Consider the following 13,836-nt stretch of genomic DNA (forward strand, 5'->3'; position numbering starts at 1 on the left):
CTGGCCGGTTGTCACTGGCGGAATTGATGGGATGAGACTCGACTCGACTTGACTCAACTATGCGTACTTCAAAATGAGACTACCACGGGTCTACTTATCTACCAGGCATTCGCCCTACATACAATCTCTCTAAAATAGCACAGACTGATCACTTCACTAACTTCCCATCCATCCATCCATCAAACCCACAAGTAAACTGTCTATCCACCCATCCTACAAGAACGCAGGTATCTACTTACAACTCAGAATAACTCAATAAACCCGCTCTCTGGAAGGTAAACCCAAAGTCCTCAAAAACCCTACACATCTCCGTACTCCCCGGATCGGACCCCACTGAGGGCGGGTAGCTCAATACATTCACAGTCGCACTCGCATTCTTCTGGCCTTCACGCAACTCCTCCAACGCATACCCTCCACCGAAGACCTCATACGTCGACGCATACGCGGGACCACGGATCTTCAACATCAGAGGATCGGGGTTCGGATCTCCGGTGCGGAAAAACGATCCGAAGATATCGTTTAGGAGACGGGAGTGCAGCACGTCTTGGACGTTGTAGTAGGGGGCAACGTTCTGAGTCTTGCTGTTGAGGGTGCCCCAGGCGAGGAGCACGTCGGAGGTGTGGCAGGTTGCGTTGTAGTCCTGGTTTGGGGAGCAGATGGCCGGTACGGAGACGTTAGTTTGGATGTGGCCGTGGGGGGTGGAAAAGGCCCAGAGGCGCGGGAGAGTTTGGTGGGCAAGGGCCTGGTGGAGGAGGTAGGATTGGGGACAGGTCCATTCGCTGTATGTGAGGGCGGAGCCGATGAGGTTGCGGATTGTGTCGGGGTCGGTGGGGATTAGGGGGAAGGCTTTGGATGCGAGGAGGGATTCGGCGAGGGAGGCTGGGTAGGCGATGTCGTAGATTAGGGAGAGGGCGGAGACGGTGGCATTGACGGGCGAGGTGATGTATTCGTCCACGTAGAGGGCCGCTTCGTCGGTGACGGTTGTGAAGATGGTGGGGACGCGGTTGGGGAGGGTGTTGTTCGATAGGAGACGGTAGAATTGATCGTCAATGACACCGCTGTTTGTGTCGTCGACGATGGGCATTAGAGGCTCGATCGAGGCGAGGAGATCGCTGGTGTGGAGGTAGGAGGTTGCGATGGTTGCGGAGGAGGCGGTCATCGCGGATTCAAACTCGGTGGTGTTGTCGAGGTAGTATGTGGCGGGGACGGAGCGGAGACAGGAGAGGAGGGCTGTTTCAGAGGTTGTGTCATTGCAGCCGACGGCACTGGCGACGTTGGGGGTTACGATCTTGGAATAGACGTCGCGGGTGAACCAGGGAAGGTCGACCGGGGCGGATTGCACGATAGCGCCCGAGAAGAGACCATGGGCTGCGCTGGAGGACAGGAGGGCGATGACGCTCTGGCCGCCGGCGGATTGACCGAAGATGGTGATGCGCTGTGGATCTCCACCGAATGCCGCGATGTGTTCGTTGACCCATTTCAGGGCCAGGATTTGGTCGCGTGTGCCGTAGTTACCCGTGGTGAGATTAGCGGTTGTTAGCCATCCGAGGGCGCCGACGCGGTAGTTGATGGTCACGACGACGACGTCGTTGCGGCTGGCGAAGTTTCCTCCATCGTAGTCGATCATGGATGAGGTGCCGCTGGTGAAGCCGCCACCATAGAAGTAGACAGCAACGGGTTTGCGTGTGGACTTGATGTCAGATTGGGCTGACAGGATTGGAGTATAAACGTTTAGGTAGAGGCAGTCCTCGGAGATACCACCGTTGTCAAGGGTCCCAAAGCTGGATACTGACTGGATGCATGAATCGGCCAGTCTGGTGGCGTCGAGCCTCCTGGAGCCCGAGTAAGGGCGCGGTGGTGCGAACCGTAGGTCCCTCACCGGCGGATCTGCGAAGGGAATACCCAGGAAGCGGAACGAGCGGGCATCACGATAGCCAGTCATGTGGTATCCGTCGAACGTAATCGAGATTTTGGATGTGTTCACGGCAGTTCGGTCTCCGTCGGTGGTGGGAGGGACGCTGGATGTGCAGATGGCGGGCAGTTCTCGGTCACAGGGCACCGAAATCAGTTGTTTGCGACTTTGAGAGTATGCCTGGCAGTCATCATGGGGAGCTTTGGCAACCCACAAGGTATCATCGCTCTGTAGATCGTTTGCGTAGACGAGGTAGTCAAGCTGGTACGCCAACTCGGTGGCATTGGCCCGGGGTACGTTCTGCAGCGGGTAGAGGGACTCCCCGATGGCAGCACACCGGGATTGGGCGTTGGAGTGCACGAGTCGATCGTAAAGCAACACAGCAGCTGTGCCATTGTTTGCTGATCCCAGGTCGTTGTACTTCAGAGCCTGGAGAGTGCCCAAAGAAGCAATGCTGGGAGGAGTGTTCCTAGCTGCCGAGGGCGCTGGCACCGCAAGAGCAGGCCAGCAGAGAAGGAGAGCACTCGCGAGGGAACACAGCTGCATTTTCCAGAAAACCGACTACCCTCAGACACAAACAGGAACTGCTGGGTGTGGCAGCAGCCCGGTTTTAAACCCTCCATGGCTGCCAAGAAAGAAAGCCATAGCTGGGTCCCTGGGCGAATTGTTGCTCGGGATAGCCGGATGAGCCAACATCATGGATTCCGGAGGGTATTTCCATGGCAAAGGCGCGCGAAGCTCGGATGCTATGGCTGAACTGGATGCATGGTATCATTTCACGAGCGGAAAACGGCTAGCGGTACCGTTGGGTGACGGATGGGTCCAGAAGAAGCGCTCGCGATCTAGCCGAGGAGGGAGATCTGAATGGCTGTCTCGGCAAGCAACCTGGAGTAAAGGCTCATGTTGTATGGTAGGCTCGCTTGGCTGGTGCACGGAGGTCAAACGGAGAAGTTCGACGGATGGCAGCGGATGAGATGGTGTGATGATTGATTGATGGAGAAGAAAGGTTGGAGAGGAGATGGGAGACGAGACGGGTCGCTCAGGCATCAAGGCCACAAGGCCACAAGGCCACAACTATGCAGGGTTGCTCGATGCGGACTAGTCCCACATGGTGCCCTAGCCCTATGCCCTGAAGCCTAGTTAAGGTGTCGGTGTCAGTGTCAGTGAATGGATAGTATTCAAGTACGAGTAGTAACTGTCAGCAACTATGCGGGAGAAGAGAAACTGGATGATATGGTGGAAAGAAAATACTAGTTTTGTCGAGGTGAACCGGCGAAGCTGCGCGCAGTCGTCATTGACCAGGCACCACCTGACCTGACGGTTAGGCGGCATGAACAACGAGCAAACGCAGATGGATCAAAGAAAACTAAACAGTACTCTCCAGTATCTCACAATAGAAGCTGGCTGGGTAGCAACATCGTAGGCTGCGAACTGTGGAGAATGGAAAACGTGTAGTAGATCGGGAAGTTCCAGGAGGGACCTGGGGAGTGGCCGCAGACGATGAGCAAATGCTCACATGCCATAGCAAGGAAGTATAAAGGGTGCTTCTAGAAGAGCCTTTCGGCATGAGGTGAAAAGAAATGGGATTATCATGGTATAGTAGACATGTGCTTGATGTGTCTATCAGTGGTTGCAGGATAAGATATCAGGCATCGATATGCTTGTATGAAGGTGAAGTGTTGGCTGCCGGGTAGGTCGCTACTCAAAGAGCGCGAAAAGAAATGGGGATGGCTTCAAATTAGACGAAAGTGGATGGGAGGTGAATGGTTGGGGAAGATGACGTGGGAGTGTCGTGACAGCGCGGTAGGAGTCGCCGCTGGGTTGAGGTCCGCGACACTCTGGCAACATCGCGTTACGAGGATAGATAGACCAGGAAGGAAAGACAAGATCCAGAAAGACAGTTGGAGACAGACAGGTGCTGCAAGCAAGAAGACCGTAGAGGAAGGGGATAGAGTAGAGCTCCCCTCCCCTCCCGGCCTCCTTGACGAACGGGGATAGGCCCAGAGCCCGTTCAAAAGCGACCAGGCAGAGAGACAAACGAAGCCTGCACCGCCAGGCCTGCCAGTTTCCCCTTTGGGAAGCAAAGGGTCCTACAAATACAACTGCCAGCGTATTCTGGCAACAAAACCCAGGGTGACCGAACGGCACACCGCGGCGCCAATGTCGACAGCTGCCTAAACCAGATCGACAGGGGAGTCCTGGGTTCGATCCCCTTGGAACTCGACCCAAGCAGAGAGATCGTTGCAAAAACCCCTGGCTCAGGGGGTTTTCGTAGCCCCCGGGGAGCCTGGCAAGCCCCACGGCGAGGTGAGCTTTTTGCCTTTTTACATCTTGAAGGTTTTGGTTACTTTTGTTTGTCCTCAGCTGTAGCTATATCCTGGCTGCCTCGTGGAGGATAAAAAGGGACGAAAAAGATCAGAAAAACGATGAAAAAAAAAAGGTGAGTCTGTCGAACGATCGCCGGGGTGGGTGCCTTGGAGCCGGAGGTCCGCGCCCACCTAACCGGAGGATTCGTCCTCCAACCAGCCATGCACCGGTTTTCTGCTCTTTAAAAAGACTCCAATCCTAAGACTGGCAGCTTCATTACATGTCCAGCATAGTGGTATGTCGCCTTTCACCAATGTTGTTGATTATTTTGCGGGACGTGTTTTGACCCGGCATGAAGCTATACATACGACTTGGAGCGGGAAGGGGCGATTGTCACCTTGACCACCTCCCCTCCACACCACGGGAAACACACTATACAGCTATCCCTTTAATCCATGAGCAAAATTCATAGACGTCTAAGTTCTTGGGATCAAGGTCTGTTCAAGTTGTCCGACTCGGATCCACCGAGTACGCGCCTACTCGCGTATCTGATATACAGCGCGCTGATTCAGTATCTGCTCCTCAGAGAACCAATTCCCGTGCATCCCATACGGTACTCGCTGCGGCAATACCACCCTACAGATCACGTCCTTCATTCCAACAGCATCAATGACCCACAGCTCACTCCGTGAACCATCCGTGACCTCTCCATCCTCGTCAAGATGCGACTCATCGAAGACATACGTGACAAGCCAGCCATCATCCTCAGACTTCGCCTCCCTCCGCGGCACAAATGAACACTCTTGGGCATACCATCCTTCTGGAAGAGCAAAACCCGGATCGGATCGTTATCGTTGTCTGACGCGAGGACATCGGCTATTGACCGTTTATCCACACAACCATGCACCTGGGGCGGAGGATCGGCTTCGGCCTGTGCGAGAAGACGCTGCACATCGACTTTAACGAGACAGTCAATCTTGACGCTGCTGACGAACGACGTGGCAAAGTTCCCCTTCCGCATCGAGCAGCCATAGACAAACTGCGTCTCCGTCATTTCAAGGTGTCGAGGCACGCATGGAAACTCGAATGGAATGGCCGATAGCGCCCATTGTTGACAAATTTCGTTGGCCTCTTCCTCACAGGGTGGGAACTGATAATAGTAGAGACGACACTCGGGCTCAACTCTGTTCACGGTCTTTGGAACATCCAGGTTACCCATATGGTACAATGGGGCGACGCTGTTCATTCGACAGAGAAGCATGTTTATACGCACCCCATCGGGGGCTTGTTCATCCCAGCTATTTACGGTATGCAGAACAGCGCAGGCGCTGGTTTTGTACCACCGGACAAACTCTGGGAGATACCGCGGGAACACCCCGAGCCGGGTTTGGCCATTTGGATTATAATCCACCACCGACTTCCCGTACAAGAGGTTGCTCGGGTCCAACGAGAGTGGCAAGTCGATAATCACGGTATGCTGGCGGGATACTCCAAAGTCGTGCATTAATTTTCCCGAGGCCATCCCAGGGACACGCTGGTTGAAGCGGGTGCGGTTTGCAAATGAATTTCTAGCAGGTACAATGGAGTATTTGACGAATGGTGGGACAAATGTCGAGTGGAATAGGAGAAGTTCCTCGGTATGGGGATCGGTACGAGGCTTTTCATGAATGTTAATAGGCACAGAAGATCATTTGCTTTTAGGGAGAGCCTCACATGAGCTGTGGTCATTTCCTGCAAGAACCCGTTCATGCCTGGTCCTCCGAAGTATGGCTCAGAAATATCCACATCTGCGGATTCTCCCTCCGCACTGCCGCCGGTAAACCAGCCAACTGTTTGCAGCAACGGAAGAAGCACACGCATGGGAGGTCCGACCTCATTTGTTGCCAGAACTCGACCATCATGATGGACAATGCTGGTGTTGGCAGTGCTCATCCTCCTGACTGGTCGGGCAATTAGTCTCCAGAGGGAGGCAAAGACCAGGGCCATACTGCGCAGGGCCTCGTATAAAACCCCGATGGAAGATGAATTAGGTTTTGTCAAAGTTGTAACGCTGGGGACAATGGGATACACCCAGCTGTTTCTCTCTGCAGCACAATGAAGGTCTGTTAGGATGTATTGGTTGGTAAAGACCGGCTGGACTCCCGGCGATCTGGGAATACGCCGAAAGTAGACGCCCGTGAGCATTCCATCTCCGTCAAACCAGTGGATATCGCGCTGAGTGTCTCGCTTTAATGGATTGCTACCATTGCGAACATATTGGCCACCAAGGAATTCATCTGGAATAAGTCCCTCGAAACAACAGGGCTGAGACTCAAGCGTGGTGTGAATTGGGGCAAAGTTGCCCGCAAGGTATCTGGGACACGGTCAGTTTTCTCCCCGTATATCGGCGGACTGCATACTCACGGATGCTTTCTCTGCAACTTGGTCATGGTTAGTATTGTTGGTAATATGGCTTTAGAGTGAGAGCAATTGAGGTGAGGAAGTAGGTTTACATTTTATAGATATTTACCGAACCATATCTGGCGTGGCAACCATGGACCATGTACTCCAAAACCTTCGCATGCTAACCTTTTAAATTGGAGCATGAGGGCAAACAAAGGAACCCAAACAGGTTTGTAGAGCCTCTTTTGCAGGATCACATCTTCAGAACCAGAGCTTTTCTTGATCTTGCTGCTTCGTGAGACCGCACAGACCTTCGCAGGCTTGAGTCATTTTCACCCTCGCGTGGATTTGAGGTGACAATCCGTCGATCTTCGGTATATGTTTAGGATATGGATCTGAAAAATACAGTCTAGAACGCGGATCAGTGGTATTATTCAGGATCACATCTGACTGTATCTGGTTCTAGAAACGGTAAATGGAGAATGTGACTGAATTCCAATACAGCTGGAGCTAAACGGACCCGCATTGAACTCAGTGATCAGGCCAGCATCCCCGGTTATGGCTTAGCAGTACGTGCAAGAATCAAGCAGTTCTAGTGCTCATGACACCTCACGGGGCTGCTATTCTCCCAACGCCACTTATGGTATCCCGCTGCCACCTGGAGTTAATATCATCATATGGTAATTTATGAATTGAGGCGGCCACCAGAGTAGGTAGCCTCGCTCAGACTGCAACCCTGAATCGATACCCTTGTCTCCTTTATACGGGGCGGCTTCGCGAGCAGCTCTATGAGCCTCGAGCCTCGAGCCTGCAAATGCCTTTCCAAGCGGTTGTCTTTTGCAAAAGCGTGTACCTGGAGTTTTGAATCAAATTGCTTTGCGTGATTCAATCGGAAAAATGAACCCCAGCCCCGCGTAATTTCTAACTCGTGTCAGCCAACTGATGTGTGGCAAGGGTGCTGCAGCTGCATGGGTGTTGAAGTCGACCAGGGAACCAGACTCAGACCGTCTGATCTAGTAGTAGTTGCCGATCATGTCTTGGGTGATCGCGAGAGGCAAACTCTGCACACTGTCCGCAGCGTCGAACGATATCGACGATACCCCCCTGCGTAATTGTTAGCTAATTCGACAGACAGGGCAATAATAGGAGACAGGACTTTGACTCAACCAGCGATATCAATCGTGGGTTGAGACGCGCAGAGGAAGCAAAGATCGGGGCGGTGGAGCCGGTGACGGCATGCCCGGCCAACCAGGCGCGCCGGCGATCCCTGGCGGCTCCACAGCCCCAGGCATCCACCCACTTGGTGCCTACGCTAGGCTGCCTCCGCGCCTGGCCTGGATCCCGTGCCTGAAGGCGGTGTCCCGTTCTGCCGCCGGAGGCCTGCGCTAGCCGTTTTGGGCCGCTGGGACACAACAAGCTGGCCAACTTTAAATGCGTGGAGCTCCCTCATGGCCGACACTTGGATTTGACAACCATCTGTCTTCTATCTGCGTGTCTGCCATTGCTTCCTTCTCCGTTCTCTTTCATCTCTCGGAGTTGTTGGCCATCGTCCCCTCAGCATCGGTTGTGCACGCATTACGGTCTACGGAGTATAGACAGTCCCGCATACCAATTACCAACCAACCCACCATGGCAGCAACACCCACCCTCCCCCAACTGCCCATAAGACATCGGGATCTCCTGAGCTGGATCCAAACCCATCCAAACACCCCTCTCCATCAGATCATCACTCCTTACAACGAATACGATGCGGCAGCGCGGAGGCTGTTTGCCCAGGAGCCCTCTCACGATGCCTTGCAGGATAACCACCTCAATATTGTGCCCGTCTATGATTCAAATGGCACCTGCGATGTCCGTGTACGGGCTAGAGATCCCGCCTCGGAGTCTGCAGAGACCAACGAACGGTATATCATGCCTCTGAATAAGGAAAAGCGGCGGCCCAGTGGTACTCCGGCAGTGGTGCCGAAGTTCGAGGACTTCTGGAAGAACTTTAACATCTTCTCCGAGGGCGCATTGAGTGATATGGACTGGAGCAATGTGGTGGTGGCTGGCAGTGCAGTTGTCACTTGTCTGCTCCCGGTGCCAGAGGAGTACCGCAACTCAAAGCGTGGTCTGCGCAAGTACTACCACGAAACAATTGCCCCAGCGTCCGACGTCGATCTGTTTCTCTACGGTCTGGACGAAGCACAAGCAATTGAGAAGATCCAGCAGATCGAGGACAAAGTTAAAAACTCCATTCTCTACGAGACCACCACAGTGCGAACCAAGAATGCCATCACCATTGTCTCGCAGTATCCTACACGCCATGTGCAGATCGTGCTTCGCATCTACAAATCCATCGCCGAGATCCTCACTGGATTCGACGTTGACTGCTCGTGTGCTGCTTTTGACGGAAAGCAGGTCTTCGTTTCGCCCCGCGCTCTGGCCTCGTACATCACCCAGATAAATACCGTTGACCTATCCAGGCGCTCCCCTTCTTATGAGAACCGCCTGTCAAAGTACTCTCATCGTGGATTCGAGATATTCTGGCCCCAGCTCAACCGATCGCAGATTGACCCGGTGAGCTTTCCCCACCTTCATCTGTTCCAAACTTTCTGACTCATTCTATAGACAATCTTTGAGCGAAGCTTCACAAGAACGGTTGGCCTGGCGCGTCTCCTGGTTTTGGAGAAGTTGCCAAAGTCATCCGATCGGGAGTCTTACATCGAGCAAAGACGAGAAGAGCGTGGCCGGCCGGCTCCAAGATACAACAGCAGAAGGATGCAACCGGGTAACATCAAGGATGACTGGATTGACGAAGTTCCTGAGTGGGAAGAGGGAGAGGAGGTCTCTGACTACAACACCTTTGTGAGTTCATATTAACCCGATTAAGGCTTGCGTCTAATCCGAGATCAAGACTATACCCTACGGGCCCAGGTTCAAGGCCCGAAAAATCGAGAAATTGGTTTACACGCGTGACATGGTACTCAACGCTGAATGGAATAAGCCAAAGGACAGACAGGTCAACCTTCACAGACATCCTGCGTTCGTTGGCGACGCGGTGGATGTGGTTCAGGATTGCTGCGGCTGCTGTCCACAACCAGAGACTCCCGAAGATAAGGAGGTAGCGGAGAAGGAGAGCAAGGTCTATGTTTCAGGGAATGTGTCGTTTATGAAAGATGACCCGGGTCGTCAAGAGATTGGCAGCTTCAACCCAATTACCGAAACTGACTGGACCGGTATGTATGCCCTGCCACGCTATTACACAGATGCTGACTCGAGGCAGAAATGGCCTATGTCGGGAATACAGAGCGGCTGTGCCACGCCATTGTCGACTGTGACCTTGAAACGGTACAAGAATGTCTTGCGGGAGACAATGCAGACCCCAACAACCGCGACTACACGGGTAGAGCGCCCCTGCATTTGGCTGCTTCGACCTCTTCACCAGAAATTGTGCAATGCCTCGTCGATCATGGTGCAAGATTGATCTCTCGCGTCGCTGATGGTCGGACAGCGCTTCATTTGGCTGCTGCCAGGGGAAGCGTGGAGATTGTCCGGATATTGCTTAGGAAGAGTGAGCAAAACGAAGCCGATCAGAATCCGATAAGTGAGTCCACAGATGAGGGGGAAACGGATATAGATGAAGAAGAGGACGTCAGTACAAGCGAGGACCAAAACTCTTGTACATCTGGCTCGTTTGTTAAGGTTGGGAGGGAGATTGACTCCAAAGGCGGTGACATTGAAGATGAGAACGAGAAGGAACCCGACATTTATGACATTAATGTCGTCTCCTGGGACATTCCGACTTCCGCGCTTCACCTGGCTATTCTGCATGGCCACGTTGACGTGGTAAACGAGCTTGTTGCCTCGTTCGGGGCCGATGTGCTGTTGCCAATAAAGTTCGTTGGAGCTCATCGCCATAGTTCGCGAGTCGCAATCTTGAACCTTGCCTTAGCACTTCGACTACCTCCCCAAAAGGCTATTGCTATGACCGAGAAGCTATTGCAGCTGGGCGCACTGCCAACACAGGCGGATCTGAGCAGCCTTACGCCATTGCACTACGTTGCTGCCTCCGAATACACCGACCTACTGGATATATACCTCGAGCAAAGCCTCCCTGCAACGCAAAAAGCAATCAATTATCTTGCACCAAAGGGTTATTCGTGGACCCCAAATGTCTTCACAGTGCTCATGGCAGCCCTTCATGGCAGGAACTCTGACATGGCGATTAAGCTGCTCAAGGCCGGCGCAAAACCATCAATTGACTTTGATTCATTCGTCAAACCAGGACAGGGAGTGTATGAAAGAATCCGCTCGAACACATCAGAAAGAAACTGGGAGATCTTCCGATGTGGGATCACCCAGCCAATTGTCCGGGCGGTGCAACGGGACTTGCCGTTAGTTGCATTGTCTCTGATTGAATATGGAGCCGACCCCAATACCCTGACAACCGAAGGATATAAGGTTTTGAGCAATGAATCGGCACAAGCCTCCAGCTATGGGAAGTCGCTCCTCGATTGTGTGAGAGATAAGATCAAAGAACTACGCCGATACCACGGGGAACGCGCGCCTGTGACACGGCCTACCCCTTTGGTGCAGGCTGATGACTGCTTGGATGGACTGAGTCCTGGCACGTATCAGATGTGGACCGCAGAGCGGGCATTGCACGAGGCGAAAGCGCTATATGAGGAAAGTCAAAAAAGCTATGTGAAGACCGTACATGACACCAAGAACCGCAAGGGCGTGCAAAATAAGATCTCTGCGATCCAGGCTCTTGTTGATGATTTCAAACGATTGGAGGCAACTCTGCTGGAAAAGGGTGCGATGTCTTTCTACCATATGCATCCGGATTGCAAGAAGCCGAGTCAGGAGGGAAGAAACTCGGTTTCGGATACTACCAAATCGGAGCCTTTCAAGGTGAAATTTGATTTCACTGTGCCAGACCTGACTGACACGAAGAGAGAAGCCTATTTGACGCTGTAAGTTCTAAGACCCAACTGATCTGATAAAAATCGCAGTTCACTGATGCCGAAACAGATTCGAGGCAGCATGGCGCGGCGATCTTGACACTATCAAGGCCCTCACACTGGCCGCTGGGGACGGAGACGATGATCAAACCCCATTGCAGATCGCAGTGCGTGATCAGAACAGATTCTCACCGTTTTCTATCGCAGTTCTCCGTGGCCACCGTATTGTTGCAAAAGCCATCCTTGAAATTGTGCAAGCCCAATTCAAGATAGATGAGAGCGAGACCAGCGAAAGGTTTGAGGTGGACATGGAGGCCCTGCATGATGACGATGTGGATGTCGGCATCTATAGCGAAATTATCGACGACAAATTTACCCTTGAGAATATAGGAGAGACGGCCACGCAAGTGGAGTGCCGAATCTCTCCACTTGAAGTTTTCTCCTGGGACTGCCCGGCCCATGTATTTATCACCAATGAGTCTAAGACGTCGGCCAACGACCTTGTCGAGTATGCGGTGCAGGAGAATCACGTGGATCTACTGGAGTTTTTACTCCGTCTCGGTCAAGAGCTGACAGAAAGGGATACGCGCACACGAATCAAAGGTCAGGTATACACTGTGCCAACGAGCATGGTCTGGTTGGCGATGACGAAAGGGCACCTGGAATGCCTGGGAGCGCTTATAAAGCATACTGGAGCGGATTTTCCGACGGAGAATCTGCTTCTCAAGAATGGTATTGAGACAGAGAAAGAGAAGCCCAGGTACTACCAGGGGTTGTTCATCCGTGGAAAGCGACGCGCAGAGTGGGCCAATCATGGTGGTGGTGGATGGGCTTCCTCAAGCAGCGACCAAGTTTCTCCGCTACTCGTTGCTGCCTCCAAGGGAAGCCTACGGAGCGTGGAATGGTTCTTCAGCCTGGCACCACTTCAACACTACATCGAGTTTGTGAAGACCCACGAGCACAACGAGAGACTGAGGCTCTTGGCGCAGTCAGACAAAGGCGTGGAAGCCCCTGTCATGGACTGGCTTCAATCAGGGAGTACGTGCCCCTACAAAGTTTCATCTGAAGCCACCCGCTAACCAGCTATAAACAGGTGACCTTGCCCTACACTGCGCTATACTGTCCGAACCCACGGAAGAGTCGTGCAGACTAGTCGAATACCTCGTCCAACGTTCTCCGCAACACATCGAGACGAAATCAAGCCAAGGATGCACGCCATTGGCCCTCGCATTCTCCCTCCACCGAGTAGACTTTGCCCGCATCCTCATCAACGCCGGCGCCAACCAGACGACTCGTGACCGCAAAGGCAACAACCTGATCCATTTACTACTTTGCGACATCAACTGCCAAGCCCGCGAGGAACCAGACAACATGGAAAGCCTTCTCAACCTACTCGACCCCCGCCTGGCCTCTTCCCTCCTGATTGAACGCTCCTCGGACGGTCCAGGCTCCGCCACCCCCATTGCCCGCTGGATGGAATACGTGAAACTCCGCTGGTCCAGAAAAGACCGCCCAAGCGGATGGAGATTCGACCTGCGCCGAGAAACGAAGGGCAAATTGGCCATCATCCGCCATCTACTCACATTCGCCGAGCCCACCGACCAGAAACACCTGGATGTACTCGACGGCGCTGGTAGCACGCCCGTTCACGAAGCCGTCAAGAAACAACTCCCCCAGACCTTCAAGCTCATGCTGAACTACCGTCCCGATCTACTCTACCGGGAAAACGCCACCGGAAGCACGCCCCTGGAACTGGCAGTGGACAAGTGGACCGCGGAGGCGACGTTCAATCCGCCCCCAAGTCTGATCGATGGGAAATCGTCCGAAGAGGAGGTCAGAAACGAGGTTCGAGACGTCTTGAGGCGGTGGCCCGAGTCCTTTGAGCCGGATTATCCGGCTAAGAGTCAGAGTGAGCGACACCAAATCTATACAGCGGCCTGTGAAGGGGTTGTCGAGCGGCCACACAAGCGGAAACTGGTCAGCCTGAATGAGGCGAATGAGGTGGCTAGGAGACTGGCCGCACGGGGAGAAAGAGGCGATTCTCCGAGCTCGTCCCCTGATGTTGTGGCTCAGTGGTATTTCATGGCTAACTGATCTCGGTGGGAGGATGGTGACGGACTGATGTTGAATGGTTCCTTGGTGGAGAGTTATCAAGTTATGTATTTGCTGCTCCATTACTTTGTTAGCTGGCGCCACAATTCTTGTGACTTCGCTTTATTTCTTGAGGATAACGCCATCATCTTTGTTGAAGTAAATTTTCTTATTTTCATCATACGGGAAATCTCCATA

At 53.2% G+C, this 13,836-nt stretch overlaps 3 protein-coding genes across 3 annotated transcripts; 1 reads left to right on the plus strand and 2 right to left on the minus strand.

The window, feature by feature from the left end:
* Positions 1-83: 83 nt before the first annotated feature.
* BO70DRAFT_363620 (putative cholinesterase) lies at positions 84-2,882 on the minus strand. The gene has a single exon (XM_025543614.1). The coding sequence runs from the start codon at positions 2,456-2,458 to the stop codon at positions 236-238; it is 2,223 nt and encodes a 740-aa protein (XP_025397831.1). The 5' UTR covers positions 2,459-2,882; the 3' UTR covers positions 84-235.
* Positions 2,883-4,755: 1,873 nt separating this feature from the next.
* On the minus strand, positions 4,756-6,650 carry BO70DRAFT_388441 (carotenoid oxygenase family protein; the record flags this gene model as incomplete). The annotated part of the gene is made up of 4 exons (XM_025545990.1): positions 4,756-5,019; positions 5,055-5,876; positions 5,933-6,572; positions 6,623-6,650. Coding segments are annotated over 4 exons (1,754 nt in total), but the record flags the coding sequence as incomplete, so codon positions are not given.
* A 1,512-nt stretch (positions 6,651-8,162) lies between these two features.
* BO70DRAFT_430588 (ankyrin repeat protein) lies at positions 8,163-13,818 on the plus strand. Its single transcript, XM_025548170.1, has 6 exons — positions 8,163-9,160; positions 9,212-9,448; positions 9,498-9,819; positions 9,867-11,559; positions 11,618-12,585; positions 12,641-13,818. The coding sequence occupies exons 1-6, from the start codon at positions 8,231-8,233 to the stop codon at positions 13,639-13,641; spliced, it is 5,151 nt and encodes a 1,716-aa protein (XP_025397833.1). The 5' UTR covers positions 8,163-8,230; the 3' UTR covers positions 13,642-13,818.
* The last annotated feature ends 18 nt before the right edge of the window (positions 13,819-13,836 follow it).

Source organism: Aspergillus heteromorphus (genome assembly GCF_003184545.1).
Source record: "Aspergillus heteromorphus CBS 117.55 chromosome Unknown BO70scaffold_19, whole genome shotgun sequence".
Taxonomy (NCBI): Eukaryota; Fungi; Ascomycota; class Eurotiomycetes; order Eurotiales; family Aspergillaceae; genus Aspergillus; species Aspergillus heteromorphus.